Source organism: Eutrema salsugineum, unplaced genomic scaffold (genome assembly GCF_000478725.1).
Source record: "Eutrema salsugineum unplaced genomic scaffold, Eutsalg1_0 scaffold_10, whole genome shotgun sequence".
NCBI lineage: Eukaryota > Viridiplantae > Streptophyta > Magnoliopsida > Brassicales > Brassicaceae > Eutrema > Eutrema salsugineum.
The window spans coordinates 9,434,010-9,450,632 of record NW_006256908.1 but is presented as its reverse complement, the minus strand read 5'-3'; the positions used below and the strand labels follow the sequence as shown (position 1 = coordinate 9,450,632).

Here is a 16,623-nt window from a genome sequence, read left to right as displayed (position 1 = left end):
CTAAGTACTTTTAGAAGTTGCACAAAAGAAAAAAACTAAGTACTTAGAAATAGAAATACTTAAGGAAAATATGAACCGTATAAAAATATTTAAGGAATTATTTTTGGGTTAGAGGGAAAAAGACTGGCTACAAAGACTAATGTAAACTTTTTTTTTTAGAAAAGTCATAAAAGTCTCCTTAGGAGATAATTGTTTGTCCAAATATTTTTTGAAAAGTCATAAATCTATTAAACATCCCAAAAAAATTGTTGGTCCAAATATTTTTTTTTGGGGGGGGGGGGGGAGATTGGTCGTAACATTTTGGTCATTTTTGGGTCCAAAAGACACAACTTTGGTCTTTATTCGGTTGCCATAATTTTTCTTCGCCCTCTATTTGCTATTCTCTGTAAGTAAAAACCTGGTAACGATTATTGACTGATATTTCTGATCATCACAATGAAAAACTTTCTTGATTTTTTTTCCACGCATACATGTATCATGTATGGAGGATGATCCTTCAAAAAAAAGAAAAAACCATATTTCTCACGTACATAACACGAAACAACATCTAGTTAACTAGATAAATCCACAAGTAAAGATCAAGTTACGGCCAAAGTTCTCTAAGCCGAGTATATCCGAAATAGGAAACAAGTTCTATGGCTCAATATTAGAATTTTCAAAATTCTCTCAGAAAAGAGATTTTTCTCAATGAAACCAAAAAGTAGTCAATGGTCACGAGATGAACCCACCAACCGTTATTGACGCTTTATTTTTAAATTTCAAAGGTGATGTCGGGGGATTAGAGCTAGTAGTGGCCAATTTGCACCTTAATATAAAGCTACATTAACATATTTTTTTTTTGGCAAAACCCTAATATAAGGTTAACATATTAAAATTCAGAATCAACACTAGACGTAGTGGGATATGATTTGGAGGAGCATGTGGGTAGGGTAAAGCAGCGAAGCATGTCCGTCAAATACGGTTTTTATCCTCACATGCTCACTTGCCTTTCCTCAACATCTTTAAAATATATATATATATATATAGATATATATTTACCATCAACTGTTTTATTAGTTGATGTTAATACAATATAATACTTTTTGGAATATAAAATGCAAAAAAAAGTATAAATTTGCGTAATGAAAACTTTTCAGCAAAATCCTAACCCTATATTATTTCAGAAATGCACTTCACTATTTTGTACATTCAGCAAATTCTAAAATTATACCATACGTATAATTACAGGATGGCAAAATAAAAAAAGATCTTAATTACAGTTATATTAAAGCCCAACCCAACACAGTCTAAGCCCAGCCAGCTCAGCCCTTTGCTCGATCTTCTCTTTACACTCACTGAAACGTCTCTGCCAAAATTAACGCCTTTAGACCCGACCGATTGGAGAAACCGGTGGGTTTGATGCGTATTTCGTCGATGTTTCTCTCTTCAACAGACCATCTCCGATCAAAACTGCTTCTTCCTCCTCCTCACACCAGTTCTGATGACTGCTTAGCGCTAGCGAAATGAAGAACGCTTCCAAGGGAGAGATCGATGCCCCGAACTCAACTGAGTGGAGTTCATTGTCGTGTGTCACCATTTTGAATGCTGGTTTGTCTCTTTCCTGCGAGAATGTTTTAAGTGTTTAGTAAAGATTCAGACTTGAGAGCAGTGAAACAGAGTGAGTTACCTGATCATCAAACAATTGAAAGCTCAAGAAAGATTGTGACTTTATGTGATCATCAGAGAGGACACGGAGCTTGCAACCGATGTCCCAGCCACCGCAGTCGCAGACTCCACCGGATTTCCACCGCTCAATCAACGGCGAAGGGGCATTACCGTCTTTAAGCAGTGTGTGAACTCCACTCGGGAGTATGATGGTAGTTGTGCTGTGCCTCTGAATCTTGTTTCTCGTCTGAATAATTGCTGCAAGCTCGTCATTGGTCTCAACACCGAACAAAACAGATTCTGATTTGAAGGTTGCTAAATCTGAGGTGAGAGAATTGACAGTCTTCATTTGACCGATGATTGTATGTGCAAAGGGATGGTTTTTCTCTTCATTCCTGTGGCGGCCTAACCAGTTTCCACTCTTGTTCTTGACTTCGTTGACGGAATACAATGTGTAAGACCGTATAGAAGAATCTGAACTCTTCATGGTGGCAGCAAGAACGTTGTTGCTGTTGTTGTCGACCACGAACTGAAACAAATTGATACCTTTTCTCATAGTAAATTGCAGAAGAGCGTGGGCTCTTGAGCTGCACTGCTTCTTCTCCACGGTTGGTTGTCTTGTTGGGTTGGAAGTCTTTGAAGCCATTTGTAATGAGACATTCTTCTCGGTCTTTGGTTTCAATATAGGACCTGATCTAGTTCTGCTGTGACCACCCGGCTTTGTTCTGGTCGAGTGATTGGTGTAAACTGAGTCGTTGAATGTCAAGGGACCTGATTTAGCTGAAGCATGAGATGCGCTCGACAATGCAGGAACAGACGTTGAACTTGAACTTTCTTTGGAACTGAAACTTCTACCCATCTGACTTAAACTGAAGCTAAACCGCCGGTTAGGAGAAGCATGTCTTCCCTTTTTGGATGTCACAGTGGGGAGATTCTGGTTTCTTTCCACCACGTTAACCGGACTTGAACATTCGTCTTGGACATCATGTCTTCCATCTTGACATTCACCTGTTCTATATGCCTCAGATAAAAGCTTGGAACTTGTCTCTGACCCTAGATTTGTCTGACGGCTGACAATTAGCGGACATGGGGGAGAGATACACGAGCTAAGCTCAGAGGCATTACCTTCTTCTTTCTCCACCAGATTCTTCTTCTGAGATGCATGATGTTCTTCTTTCTGCTTCCTACTCAGAGGTTGGTGATTTAGTTTTCCCTTTTCTTCCATTCTCATTACTAAACACTCTTGTGATCTAAGTGAGGAGTTCAAAGTTTCTGCTTGGGGCTTCGAATCTAGCTCCAATCTTTTGACAACACCGGTTGATAAATCTAGTTCCAACGAACTTGCGGCTTCTGAACCAGTGTATGAAGAAGCATAACTACAACACGCTCCTTTGGTTCCCTCTGCATTAGTATCCTTCCAGTTTTCAAACTGTTTCCAGTCCAAAACCCCAAACCTCAGCGCCTTTCCACGGACATCTCCAGTTCTTCGGAGATATGTTGGCGGATCCAACATATCCCGCTTCACCAGCTCATCCTTGCCTCTATGCTCCGAGGTTCCACGGGAATGACACGAGGGATATCTGTCCTCATGAACCTTGGAGGCTCTTTGTTGCCTCACCATATTGGTATAATTAACTGCAACCTCAAACCAGAGGCTCTATATTGCTTTCAGGAGGACTAATTGCCAAATCTTAGAATCCTCATCCACCTTTAGACTAAGAACACTCTGCAACAGTAAAGATATAATATACGGGTAAAAGAACATATATGTATATATAACTGGAGAATTCAATGGAGTGACAACATTCAGATTCGACCCATAAACACTAAGTTGAGTTGAAAATGGATGAACACACTTTGATACTTTTTACTCAAATTCTGTAGCAAAGCTAAGAAATTTGGGATTTGGAAGGAAATCAGTAGTTAGATCACAAACGATTCTGAATAGTTGTTAGAGATCACTCACACGGAAAGAATTATTCAAAGGAAGGTTAAGAAATCTCAGATCTAGCTAAAACCCTGGAAGAATCAGAAACTTTTGCTACCAATCGATCATCAAAGTGTGAAATTCAGAAAGAGAAAGCAAAATAAGCTCACACTTTCCCTTTTCTTTTCTCACTCCAACCAAAGCAGAGAGAGAGAGATGGAAGAGGAAAAGTGGAAATTAGGGACCACTTACCAAGAAAAACTCAGGCGGATCGGAGAAAATTCAGTGAGAAAGTTGAGAGAGGAAAAAGATAACAGAGAAAGAGAGAGAGAGAGAGAGAGAGAGAGAGAGAGAGAGAGAGAGAGAGAGTGTGTGTGTGTGTGGTGGCGCGAAATCAAAAGGCAGATGAGGAAGGGAGACGAATAAAGATTTGTTACAGACAGAATTCGGATCAAAGCAAAGGAACTTAAACCCGCCACTGAAGTCCAAACGGATTCCACTCTCTTAAGTTTCAGTTACTTCCCTTTACTGCTTCTTTAATGATTTATTCCACACGTGTCACACTCTCTTTGGATATTCATCATCGGTTTATGCACTTAATCATTCGGTTAAATATCCAATTTTCCGCTACTTACCAAAATATCGGTAAGAAGTGGTGTCTTTTTGGCGAAAGAAAGAGAGGCTAAAGTGATTGATTAATAACCAAGGTGATTGATTATACATTTATACTCCATAAGTCATAACGAAGAGTCGGTGGTGTAATAAAATTTGTAAGTACGACTAAGTATGAAGAATTTAAGATGATGTAAGTGAAGCACTTATCTCTAGGTTTCTAAATTTGGTAAGAAAATCTATCTCATTCCTCTTACTTTTTTTTTTTAATTTGATATTTCGGGATCTTGTCGTGATGAAATCTATTTATTGGATGTCGTTTCAAATTTGGGTGGTCCAAAGGTGGTGCCGCATGAGGTGATGATTTCATCTTAAAGCCAACAGGAGAATGTGGTCCGGCTAAGGTTGGTATTGTCTTGTGGGTTATTTTGCGATCTATTGTCTTGTGTGTCTTTTTTAATCCTTGAAGCACTGTTTCCGCCTACTGTAAAAAAAATTTAGAAAGCTAGGCACTTAATTCTAACTGATCATTTATCTTTATCTTTTTTTTTTGGTAGGTGCCTTGACATTAGATCTAGATTCAAAACCGTTCAAATATAAACGCTTTATATCAATCAAGTGGAATTTGAAATGTATAAAAAAAAAGTTTAGTTTTCAAAGAGATAATCCACTCATTACAAAGCGTAAAGTCTATTTAGTTGAGCTAGAATGGTGATTTCGTTGGCTACCCATATACAGTATATAAACAAAGTGTAGAGGATGAAATGTTGGATAGTGAACTACCATAGAGATCCTTCTTTCAACAGTTGGATGCAACAGTTAGGCCTATAATATGGAGGAGCTTATTAGCTTTGCCGAATTTACGTCTATTTGGTCCAACATATCTATATTGAAATAATTTAATCTAAGATTTGGCCATCTAATACTTGCTAAACCACTATTATAATTCATCTCCTCTTTTATCGTTTCATTATTCAATGTAGTTCTACAAGAGCCTAGAGAAAAGTTTTTTAAGTAAAAAATTGGCTGGAGCGATAAAGTTTTTAAGTCTGCAAAATATACAAAACAATCAGTATCTGGTGCTTCTGTGCTTGAGGATTTTGAGATTCTTTAGGAATTGTAGGTCTATCGTAATAAAAGAGGTAATTAAACACAAACATATCTGTTGTTCTTTTTTACTTCACTTTTATTTTTATTAATTAAATAAAGTAAAAGTTAGCAAAGATATCGTTTAACATGCTTCCGTCTCCCTTTATTCAAAATGAAGAAAATACAGGAACAAGAAGGAAAAAAAAAACCATGTATGAACTTGCTCGAATACCATTTCAAAATACAAGATTACTTTTTCATGGTAAAGAACAAACAAACAATTTTGTTTTTAAGAACAAAACAAACAAACAAGACTCATTTACATTTTAGTTATAGATCATAAATTTTCTTCAATGACTAATTGACTATTTCACTATGATTTGTATTTACAAGAATTTATATTTGTTTTTGTATTCTCAAGAGTTTATTTGTTTTTGTAATGGCTTGTGATAAACGTTATTCTTACTGTAAAACTACTAAAATTTATCTACGTATAAGAAAAATCTTCAACAGAAGCAATAATTTACGTAGACAAAAAAAAGAGATACTTGACCCATAGTTATAGCTAGCTACTTTGCTTACAATATATGATTATGTTAATGTGTTTGTCTGTAAAGCTAGGAAAAATGAAATTGGATAACAAACTATACGGCCAACTGCTTTAGTGATGGACATGGTGTAGCTTTTTGAAAGAAAAATCCGACAAGCAAATCTTAAGTTTGCTTCATAACATGAACATGGCATATAATTTGTAGGACCAGTCTTTTCCCCTCAAGAAGAAACACTTTTTTATAGAAGAGACTAGAGGCTAGAGAGTCCCCATATTTTCACTACGACTACGACAACGACCTCCCAATTTTCGTTTCACCCAAATTAAAGGAGATGTTGTCTAGTGAAAATTTCACCGTAGTAGAGGCATGGAACACTACCACAACAACGCAAACGCAAACGCAAACGCAGACGCCACACAGACCATCACTGCTACACCCAACTTTCTATTGGAGTTACGATTGCGAAGTGCTTTTCCCGGGATGGCCTGATTCTAGCCGTTGGATGTATGCTCTCGCACTTATCTTCGTCTTCTTTTTGGCGTTCTTAGCTGAGTGGCTAGCTCGGTGCTCTGACGCAGCTTCCTCTATCAAACCCGATGCTGATAAGTTTGCAAAGGTGGCGTTTCGTATAGCTATGTATGCCGTCAAGTCCGGCTTCAGCTACCTCGTGATTCTTGCCGTTGTTTCGTTCAATGGCGGCGTTTTCATCGCCGCCATTTTGGGGCATGCTTTTGGGTTCGCCGTTTTCCGTGGCCGTGCGTTTCGTAATGCGGGTCGGGTCGACGGGTAAGAATCGGAAACCCAACATGAATCAAACCGTTTGATTTTGTTTGGTTTGATGTTTTGTGAGTTTGGTGAGTGAAGTAATGGCCCTTTTGTTCTTTGGTTTTCGTTTTTATTCCTCTTGTGAAAATAACTTGAACGAATATACAGATTCAATTCATGTCTTCTTAAAGATCGGTTTACGTTTTCTCCTCAAAGATCGTAGTTGTGCCTCAAAATCAACAAAATATGAAGTTCTTCACACAATATAGAGTCCCGAATTTTCTTCACTTGACATCAGATTCTGCTTTCTTTGGTTAAAAGATCGAAAAATTTATTAAATTTTTTTTTGCTCAAGTTGACTCTGATATTAATTAGTCATCAACACCCAATAAGAAGTCTGTTAAAAAAAAAATCGTGGAACAGAGAGATAAAGTAGTTTCTCGACTTCCTCGAGCTATTTGCTGGATACCAAATGGCTGCGATGATGGGATTTCAGCTCTCGTGGAGCAAACCGTTGTCGTTTTCGTCGTCGCTTTCTTCGCCGGACCCCAATTCACTGCACTCAAAGCTATCTCTCCTCTCTCTCAAACCCACTCCACAGCAGCCGCGGAAATCGACGGTAATCCGTATGGGCGGCGGTCCGAGGACGTTTCCCGGCGGTGTATCCAAGTGGCAGTGGAAGAGGATGCAAGCGAAGAAGCAGAAACAGCTCCTCAAAGCGCGTCTATCCCGTGAACGCCAGATTTACGAGATGCGAAAACGCGCCGAGCTCAAGGCGGCGGTGGCCGAGCTTGAGCGGCCATGGGAGCCGGTTCAAAAACCGCCGAATCTATTCTCCGTATGTGCCGATGAGCAAGTCAAGGTCCTCGCGGATCGGTTTCAGAAACCCGGCGGGTTCGATCTCTGGACCGATCGGGATGGTCCGCAGCTTTTCGAGGCCGTCGATGATTTGCCTTCCGCTAGGTTTTTCCCCAAAGGTGTGGTTCACAGTGTGAAGCCTTATCGGAGATTATCAAGCTCCGTTGGTTCAGATGGAGAAGAGAATCCGGCGAATCGCGAAGAAATTGGGGTGAAATTCGATGAAATCAGCGGCGATGGGAGGATTAGTGGGACGCATCGTGGTCGTAGAGTGAGGAAGAGAGTCGGGATCAATGGAGTAGCGAGAAAGGAAGAAGGTAAGAGGATGGAGAATCGTGTTAATGGTGGCAAATCAAGAAAGGGAACATCTCATTCTCAGGTATACGAAATGACTTTGCAGAACGATGGGAGATACGAAATTGGAAGTTGAGGTAAAAGAAAGTAGCTTTCTTTGCTGTGTTTTTGTTTATAAATCGAATTGATGTCTCTGAACATAAACGTGTATGTAACTATGTAACAGCTTATATCTCGTGCTTATGCTAATCAGAGTTAAAGCCATTCAGTTTTAAGTATTATATACTTGTCTTTCTCTTGTTACTTTCAGTTTTAGTTTCCTTTCATCTTTCATGACCTCTATGTTTGGTGAAGATGCGGTCTTTGTTGCTTAACGGAGGGGAATGTTCTTAGCATTTATATTTGGCTATTACTAGGAAGATTTGAATTTTGATGCTGTACTCTTGAGGATGGTTTTGATTCTTAAAAAGTTTCTTATCTAAAGAAGAGCTGTTATTGTGTGAATGATAAAGTTGTCTCTTTTCTTTCCTCGTATAGATATTGAAAGAGGTCTTTCTCAATTGAAGTGATCATAACTGACGCAGCAAATCTAAATCACAGTGAAAATTGGTTTCGACTACCACATCGTCCATAATTTGATTTCATCATCTCATTCTCGTTTCTAGACTATTGTTTGGGGGTAGTGAGTTATCTTGGAATAACTTGTCATAAGATATAGTTGACTATATCGCCGTGCGATACCTAAAGTTCAGTCCCTTGATGTGATTTGAATTCTTTATCTGCTGCTCTGATTGGCTTGGACTCCTGGAAAGTCACTTGGGAAATGATGTTTAACACCATACAACCTAAGGTTACCTTTCTCCTTTATTTTTTGTAATGCACCATCTTGACATTGGTTTGAGAAAGAGATGTTTTGGATACTTTAGGTTTTCCTCAAGATGAGAATTGCTTCTTTACGTCTTTGTCGCTTTGTTATCGCAGAGGTTATGGTTCATCAAAACTTTTTGACAGCATCTTGCGATGTAAGTGTAGTGTTCCAACTGCATCAAATCCCTGCCAATATGTTTGTGATGTGTCTGGGTTTGGAAGTTGGAAGAAGTTTGTGATCATCTACTATCGTGGACGTATTAGATATATAAATCCACCCAAAGCCTGTATCAAAGCCCAATGGAAATCAAAGGAGATTTTAAAGATGAAACTGAATAAGGCTAGGTTGGTGAATGCTGAGTTTATCTAGACGGAGTCTCATTTCAAGAGAATCAAGTGAAGTTGAGGGTTTGCCGGTTTGGCAGGGGAGGTTCTCGCGGGTGCTGTTTTCAAAAAAATCTTATGTCATTGAATATACTGTCACTGATAAATGCAGTGTCGCTCTTGTTAGAAGCCTTTGGATTAGCTAAGTGGCAAATGGATTGCTTTACCATTGGTAAAGTTGCCACAGTTTCTTGTAGCAGTTCAATAAGTCTAGTAGGAAATGATTTTTTTTTTTTTAAAGCATGTGAGCTAATGGAATTCATGTCAGTGGTCACATGTTATTCGGGCATTACCCATAAATGGGATGAAAACACAGTTCTCCAACTAGTACTTATCGGTTGGAATTTATTTTGGAGCATCATGGATTTGACTTGGGTTATCTAGGAGACCTTAACAATGCTCATACAAGGTACTTGAATACATCTTTGAGCTATTCGTTTTCTTTCCATTTGCACAGTTGCACTATGGGTTTAGTCTATTGGTTGTCAAAAAGTTTGTCTTTGATGATGGCATGATCCACAACTCGCTATCTTGCCACTGCTTTGTGTCATACGTTTATAGCAGAATCAATTGTTAGGAAGTTGAACTCCATGTCAAGATAAGCTATTGTTACTATTCCTTCAGATACTCTACAGTAACATCCGCTGACTCATCAACCATTTGCATGGTGGTTCATATTATTTACAGCCATTTGTGTTGGCATGTGTCTCTTATGAGTTATGACCCACTTCTTCTGTTTTAGCAGTGCACAACAATGGGAGACTGTACGTATTACAACTTTTTATGTGGAGCAAAGCAAGTGAATTAGAAGAATGCTTAGTGGAGGTTAGTACTTTCCATCAAATATTAAGTCGTTTGAAAGTAATTTCGTTATCTTTGTTACCATGAGAACCATGTGAAAGTAGTCATTCTAGCTTTCTTTGCTTCTCAAAGTGTCATTTATAAAAGAAATCAAAAAGAGAAAATTTTAGGACTTTTGGCAAGTAATCAATCAGCATGCGATACATGTGCTTTACATTCTTCTGCGATTTCTTTCGTACTCTTAAGGGTGGTCGATTCTTAAGAGTATATCTTGCTGAAGTCGTCCCTAGAAGCGTGCACTATGATGAGCACATAGCCACATAATATGAAAACTTGCTCTTTAAAGGGGAACTCTTAGCCAAATTTTGCTGTTTTTCCTTTCAAAAGTAACCTCACTATAGTGGAGGTCCTACTTCCATAGACAAAACATGTTTTATTGCTAAGGTGGTGAAGAAAACATGAAGAATAAAGACCATTCATTTGAAAATGAGGTTTTGGTGTGGCAATACGCAAGACTGATTTGCTCTACGATGCCGACCTTTTACATGTATAGTCATATTTTATGGTTGGTACTGCTTGTAGATGATTCAGTCAATAGTGGTTACAGCACTATGGAAAAGGGTTTTTTCACTTTCCTCAGCCTTAGCCACAAATTTCGATTTAATATAGGATAGGAGTTGACTCTTAATAATTAAAAAAAATGATTGTTTAAATGCTATTGGAGCGTATAATATAAGAAGATTTGGAAGATGTGTTTTTGGTTAGCATTTGCAAATCCACTAAACCGTGACAACTTTCCCATGGTCGATCACAATCTAATCATTCATTGGTCTCATAACCTAAGGATTATCTTCTCTAGAAAAGCCATTCATTATCACTGTATGATAGAGGAGGATTGTCTAGTAACATGTTATGCACTGGTGTTTATAGCATTAAGTATAGTACAGAGCTTCAAGCTTTTGTATTTTGTTTCATATGATTATTGCTTAGCTGTGAATCTTTTTTTCTACATGAGTGATTGTGGTAATAGAGTAAAATGATCATGTAGACTTTGTTTAAGGTAGGGGTTAAGATATTAAATTTAAATTTTCTTAGCTTGACATTGTGATATGTTGCTGCTGAATGTTTTGTGATCATTAGATTTTTAGGAATGAATATGATGATAAGGCGTAGGAACTGGGTACTAAAGTATATGGTAAAATTTCCTAAGAGAGGTGAGATCTACTTCCCTACAAAGAAGATACCTAGAGAGTCAAGTGAATAAAGGAACCATTGAACTTATTGGACTAAGTATTCGTATTTGATTGCTTTTTAGTATTAAACTAAAGCATCTCAGATCGTAGTGGGGTTAGAGTAAAGAAAATGGTAGTATTGGCTTGGAAAGGTGATCGTGAGGAATAATATCAAGAGTTTTCAATAATTAATGTTAAAAAGAGGAATCGAATTTGGGTAGTTTTTATTCATTTCTGTTAACTCATCATCATCCTCAACGTGAGTGTGAAACAAAATAGAAAATGAGAACTATTTGAGGCTGAAAACAAAACAATGTGGGCACAGAATCTAGAAGACACTGTGGAGGTTAATGAGTCAACACAGAGAGCTTAAGCATTTATAAAAAGGACCAAGAATTCTTCTCATTTAAACAGATCACTTCACACCCACAGACACTCCTCAAGAATCAACTCTCTCGTGTAGTTTATTCTAGATGGAGCATAAGAAGATTGATGCAGAACTTCAAGATTCGTACGATGATCAACAGAAATGGGTTCTTGATTCTTCTCTCGACAGCAGAGGACGTGTTCCTCTTCGGGCTCGAACTGGCGCTTGGAAAGCTGCACTCTTCATCATCGGTAACAAAAACTTTCATTGAGATTTTTTTACTGAAACTTTACACCACATAATTGTAACACTGTGGGCATATGCTATAGTAGCCCAAAATCATTGTTAAAGTCCTTTTGTTCCACCTTCTCTGCGTAGCAATTGAGTTCAGCGAGAGGTTGAGTTACTTCGGGTTAGCTACGAACCTGGTGGTCTACCTAACAACGATTCTCCACCAAGATCTCAAGTTGGCTATAAGAAATGTGAACTACTGGGCAGGTGTCACTACTTTGATGCCTCTTCTTGGAGGCTTTGTAGCAGACGCCTATCTTGGACGTTACGCGACTGTCTTGGTTGCAACCACCATTTACCTTATGGTAATATATGTTCTTAACTTGGTACCTTTAATCCAATTTACATCTAAAGATTCCATAAACAATGTTAAAAACTATTTTCTCTTGTTTCTTTTGAAAAACAGGGTTTGGTCCTTTTAACAATGTCCTGGTTCATACCGGGCTTGAAACCTTGTCACGAAGAAGTGTGCGTTGAACCTAGGAAAGCACACGAAGTAGCCTTCTTCATTGCCATATACTTGATCTCCATAGGGACTGGAGGTCATAAGCCATCCCTTGAGAGCTTTGGTGCTGACCAGTTCGACGATGATCATGTTGAAGAAAGAAATATGAAGATGTCTTATTTTAACTGGTGGAATGTCGTTCTATGTGCTGGTATTCTAACGTCCGTGACTGCTGTTGTCTATATCGAAGATCGTGTTGGTTGGGGTGTTGCAGGAATCATACTCACCATAGTTATGGCTATTTCTCTTGTCATCTTCCTCGTCGGAAAACCATTCTATCGTTACCGGACACCTTTGGGTAGTCCTTTGACTCCAATGTTACAGGTCTTTGTTGCCGCCATTTCCAAAAGAAATCTTCCTTATCCCTCTGATCCTTCTCTGCTTCATGAAGCTTCCAAGGCAGAGTTTACTAATGGCCGGCTTCTCCCCCACACAAAGCATCTGAAGTGAGTAACTCGAAAATGTCTTCTTCTTGTTTTAACTTCCTGATTTTCTTGTGCATCATACACTGATATTTCTTGCAGGTTTCTTGACAAGGCAGCAATTATAGAAGACAAGATTAATCCTCTGGCACTCGAGAAGCAGAGTCCATGGAGACTCGTAACGTTGACTAAAGTAGAGGAAGCAAAGCTGATCATCCACGTGATTCCCATATGGCTCTCCACGTTAGCCTTTGGAATCTGTGCAGCACAAACCACGACCTTCTTCATTAAACAAGCAATCATCATGGACAGACACATCGCCGGTAACAGCAGCTTCACAGTTCCTCCAGCTTCCATGTTCTCTCTCACCGCTCTTGCTCTGATCATCTCGATCACCCTCTACGATAAACTTCTACTTCCCTTGCTAAGACGCATCACACGGAACCAAAGAGGCATCAACATTCTCCAGAGAATCGGGACCGGTATGGTTTTCTCCATCATCACCATGGTCATTGCAGCTCTAGTTGAGAAACAACGATTGGACCGTACCGAAAACAACAAAACCTTGAGTGTGATATGGCTAGCTCCTCAGTTCATTGTCATTGGCATTGCGGATGCGTTCACGCTCGTTGGACTCCAAGAGTACTTCTACGACCAAGTCCCTGATTCCATGAGGAGCTTAGGTATAGCGTTTTACCTAAGCGTGATAGGCGCAGCTAGCTTCCTTAACAATCTACTGATCACAGCCGTGGATACTCTAGCGGAGGATTTCTCGGCCAAGAGTTGGTTTGGGAAGGACTTGAACAGCAGCCGGTTGGACCGGTTCTACTGGTTTCTTGCCAGTGTTATGGCTGCCAATATATGTGTCTTTGTGGTTGTGGCAAAGAGATGCCCTTACAAAACCGTGCAGCCAAGCCAAGCTGATTCCTCCGAGTCCGTCGCCTAAATAAACAAGTCTTGCAATGCAAGTATATGTTGCCAAGCTTCTTTAGAAGGAAAAACAAAAAAAAATTGAGAAGTCATCTTTGTATTAGAATTTTTTTGGTAAATAGATCATTTAAATTATTTTCGCGCGATTTCCAAAACGTTGGGAATTTACGATATTTACCTAAACATACATAAACGAATGGATCTATCTATTTTGGCAACCACTTTTATCAATATGATACTCACTAATTTTAGTTACAAAGTTACAACCAAAACAAAACATCAATAATTTTTCAACAAATGGATTGCTGAATTCGGATTTACATACGTAAACGAATGGATCTACCTATTTTGGCAGCCACTTTTATCAATATGATAGTCACTCATTTTAGTTACAAAGTTGCAACCAAAACAAAACATCAATTTTACAACAAATTAGAGTCGTACCTTCTTTTTTAAGAAATAAAAAACCAAGTCCTGAAAACAGACGTAGGACTTGTAAGAAGCAAAGAAACATAACATGAAAGACAAACCTAGACATAGAAGAAGACTAGATAAACCAAAACCATTAAATCATTAATTAAATCAGTCTCCGCCACATCCACCGCCGCCACCTCCATCACCACCACATCCACCGTCACCACCTCCACCTCCCCCACCGCCACCTCCATCACCACCACATCCACCGCCGCCACCTCCATCACCACCACCGCCGCCACCTCCATGATCACCTTCGAGTCCATTGTTACAAAAGACCGTAAGAATCCCCAAAACAACAATAAGAGCAATTGAGGCTATGACGATTATTGCCACAACCTCCATGTTACACAACACGCGTTGAGGCTTGAGTTGAAAGTAATGATTGAGTCTCGATATATATATTGATGCCAAAAAAATGTCTCGCTATATTCATCTTTTGCCCCCTTTTTTTTTCTTGCAAACAAATAACGTGTTTAGTCTGCATTGACTTAGACTTTTAATATTTATATGTTTTTACATTCAAAGATATAGTTTTTTTTTGTTAGATCATTCAAAGATTTAGTTACGGATAAAACTTGAATATTTATGAAACGTAACCTGTGAAGCTTTGACGCTAAATATTTTATGATAAATCTTGTAATTGGATTTGAATTTCCGATTGGTTTTTCTACGTTGAACCGATGTGACATTTCTCACACGGTCTCTGACCAGATACGAACATTTGGGTTTTGATCGGTCTAATGAAATTTGGTTTGAATTTATATAAATCTCGGTTCTGAAAGAAAACCAAAAAGTGTTATTGCTTTTGTTTGGTTCTTGTTGGAGTTAATAACCTTTGTCGAAAGATACAAATCGAAACGATTTGAGAGAGACATATCTTGTATGATGAGAACTTAATGACACTCATCCCAAGCTTCCAATAATAAAAATTATAAGGCTATATATAATTTACAACTGAGTTCAACTAGACCCTATATGTAGAAACATTGTATGGAGAATGAATTTAAGAAGAAGTTGATAAAAAGGTGTTAGTTATCTTAAACTAGAAAACGAGTGTAGAAAATAAGCACAAGTACTATAAGTAGTTAACACAACAATTCCCGCTAAAAGTAGAACAAACCATTAACCATATGAAATGCCTTAGAGAAAAACAAACACCTCATGAGCCATGTATTCTTCATCTTCATCTTCATCGTCTAGTTCACAGTCCTCTAGATAAGCATTCGGGATCCCTCCTCTACTTCAGCTTCTTCTTATTCAGTCTTTCCTCTTGTTGCACTTTTCCTTCAATGTTTTAGCATCAACCAAAGTCAGTAAATCCAAAATCATGCTATCTACTCCACATCTAGGGTCTAGGTGTACTCAATTGTAAATTCCAAAAAAATGAGGAATCTCAAAACTTGCCTTTGATGGACTCTCCACCACGGTAGTATCTATAGAGTGCTTATACGGACGACAAGCCAATGCACGACTTGCCATGTCTTGACGATTGAGAAAGTCCCACTCCTGCTTGACAACCAAATGATAATAAGGTAAGTCTTCAAAGGGGTCTAGTTGAACCCAAAAAAAACATTCTGAATCCAACTGTTAAGGATAAACTCTTCTCTTCTCTTCTCTCGTCTTCTTCCTCCACTCTTCCCGTGATTGTCACGGGGGTTATCATTAAGATTCTACTTCAAGTACTCAGCAGTGTTTCTTCTTTGATGTGTTAGTAAATCAGATAACAGCTTCATGGTGCGTATACTAATTACAACAGATTTAGCTGCAAAGCACAAGATTACAAATACTCCTCCGTAGAATATTTTATATCTTCTTTGACTTCTACGTTTGTTTGGTCAAAAAGCTCTTTGGTTTGACATTAGAACAAACCCTTAACAGATTTAGATGCAAAGCAATACTTCTCTGGTTGCTTTCAGTAAGATTTAGATGCAAAGCTCTTTGGTTTGACATTAGAACAAACCCTTAACAGATTTAGATGCAAAGCAAGACTACACAATACTTCTCTGGGTGCTTTAAGTTTGGTGCACTGCAGCACTATTCAGTAGAACATTTTATATCTTCTTTGATCTCTATGTTTGTTTGGTCAAAGGCCTAGTAATAGTAACTCTTTGGTTTGACATTAGAACAAACCATAAACCATATGTAGAACAAACCATAAACCATATGTAGAACAAACCATTAACAAAACAATTCCCGCTAGAGGTAGAACAAACCATTAACAAAACAATGCCCGCTAGAAGTAGATCAAACCATTAACCAAATGAAATGGAGAAAAAAAAATAACTCATGAGCCATGTACTCTTCAACTTCATCTTCAACGTCTAGTTCGCAGACGAACTCTCTAGATGATCATTCAGAGTCCCTCTTCTACTCCCACTTTAGTCTCTCTCTTTGATAGACTCTCCACCAGGGCAGCACGACGCTTCATGTCTTGATGATTGAGCAAATCCCACTCCTGCTTGACAAAACAAATGACAATAAGGTAAGTTGTGAAAGGGGTCTAGTGAAACGCAATTGTAGATTCAAAAAATGAGAAACGTCAACTTGAGAGATATTTCAAAACTTGCCTTTGATCGACCCCAGACCAAGTTATCAGGGTTAGTACGA

The 16,623-nt window shown here is 38.6% G+C and overlaps 4 protein-coding genes across 7 annotated transcripts; 3 read left to right on the top strand and 1 right to left on the bottom strand.

Annotated features, from left to right (window-relative positions):
- Positions 1–1,129: 1,129 nt before the first annotated feature.
- On the bottom strand, positions 1,130–4,037 carry LOC18026937. Of its 2 annotated transcripts, none has more exons than XM_024148143.1 (3): positions 3,611–4,037; positions 1,667–3,370; positions 1,130–1,600 (listed from the first exon to the last, which is right to left on the bottom strand). In XM_024148143.1, exons 2-3 carry the CDS (start codon positions 3,263–3,265, stop codon positions 1,364–1,366), a joined length of 1,836 nt encoding a protein of 611 aa, XP_024003911.1. In that variant the 5' UTR covers positions 3,266–3,370; positions 3,611–4,037; the 3' UTR covers positions 1,130–1,363. The 2 variants fall into 2 exon arrangements, with proteins under 2 accessions (XP_024003911.1, XP_006410991.1); XM_006410928.2 differs by having other exon boundaries at positions 3,824–4,037.
- Positions 4,038–6,137: 2,100 nt separating this feature from the next.
- Positions 6,138–6,857, top strand: LOC18026936 (copper transporter 4). Its single transcript, XM_006410927.2, has one exon. It carries the CDS (start codon positions 6,155–6,157, stop codon positions 6,611–6,613), a length of 459 nt encoding a protein of 152 aa, XP_006410990.1. The 5' UTR covers positions 6,138–6,154; the 3' UTR covers positions 6,614–6,857.
- A 139-nt stretch (positions 6,858–6,996) lies between these two features.
- LOC18026935 lies at positions 6,997–8,018 on the top strand. The gene has a single exon (XM_006410926.2). The coding sequence runs from the start codon at positions 7,061–7,063 to the stop codon at positions 7,874–7,876; it is 816 nt and encodes a 271-aa protein (XP_006410989.1). The 5' UTR covers positions 6,997–7,060; the 3' UTR covers positions 7,877–8,018.
- A 321-nt stretch (positions 8,019–8,339) lies between these two features.
- On the top strand, positions 8,340–13,735 carry LOC18026934 (protein NRT1/ PTR FAMILY 5.6). 3 transcript variants are annotated; one of them, XM_024160923.1, is made up of 5 exons: positions 8,340–8,590; positions 8,722–11,642; positions 11,770–11,987; positions 12,089–12,633; positions 12,712–13,735. In XM_024160923.1, the coding sequence occupies exons 2-5, from the start codon at positions 11,498–11,500 to the stop codon at positions 13,553–13,555; spliced, it is 1,752 nt and encodes a 583-aa protein (XP_024016691.1). In that variant the 5' UTR covers positions 8,340–8,590; positions 8,722–11,497; the 3' UTR covers positions 13,556–13,735. The 3 variants fall into 3 exon arrangements, with proteins under 3 accessions (XP_024016691.1, XP_024016690.1, XP_006410988.1); XM_024160922.1 differs by having other exon boundaries at positions 8,401–9,400; positions 9,737–11,642; XM_006410925.2 differs by having other exon boundaries at positions 8,401–9,816; positions 11,488–11,642.
- Positions 13,736–16,623: the final 2,888 nt, after the last annotated feature.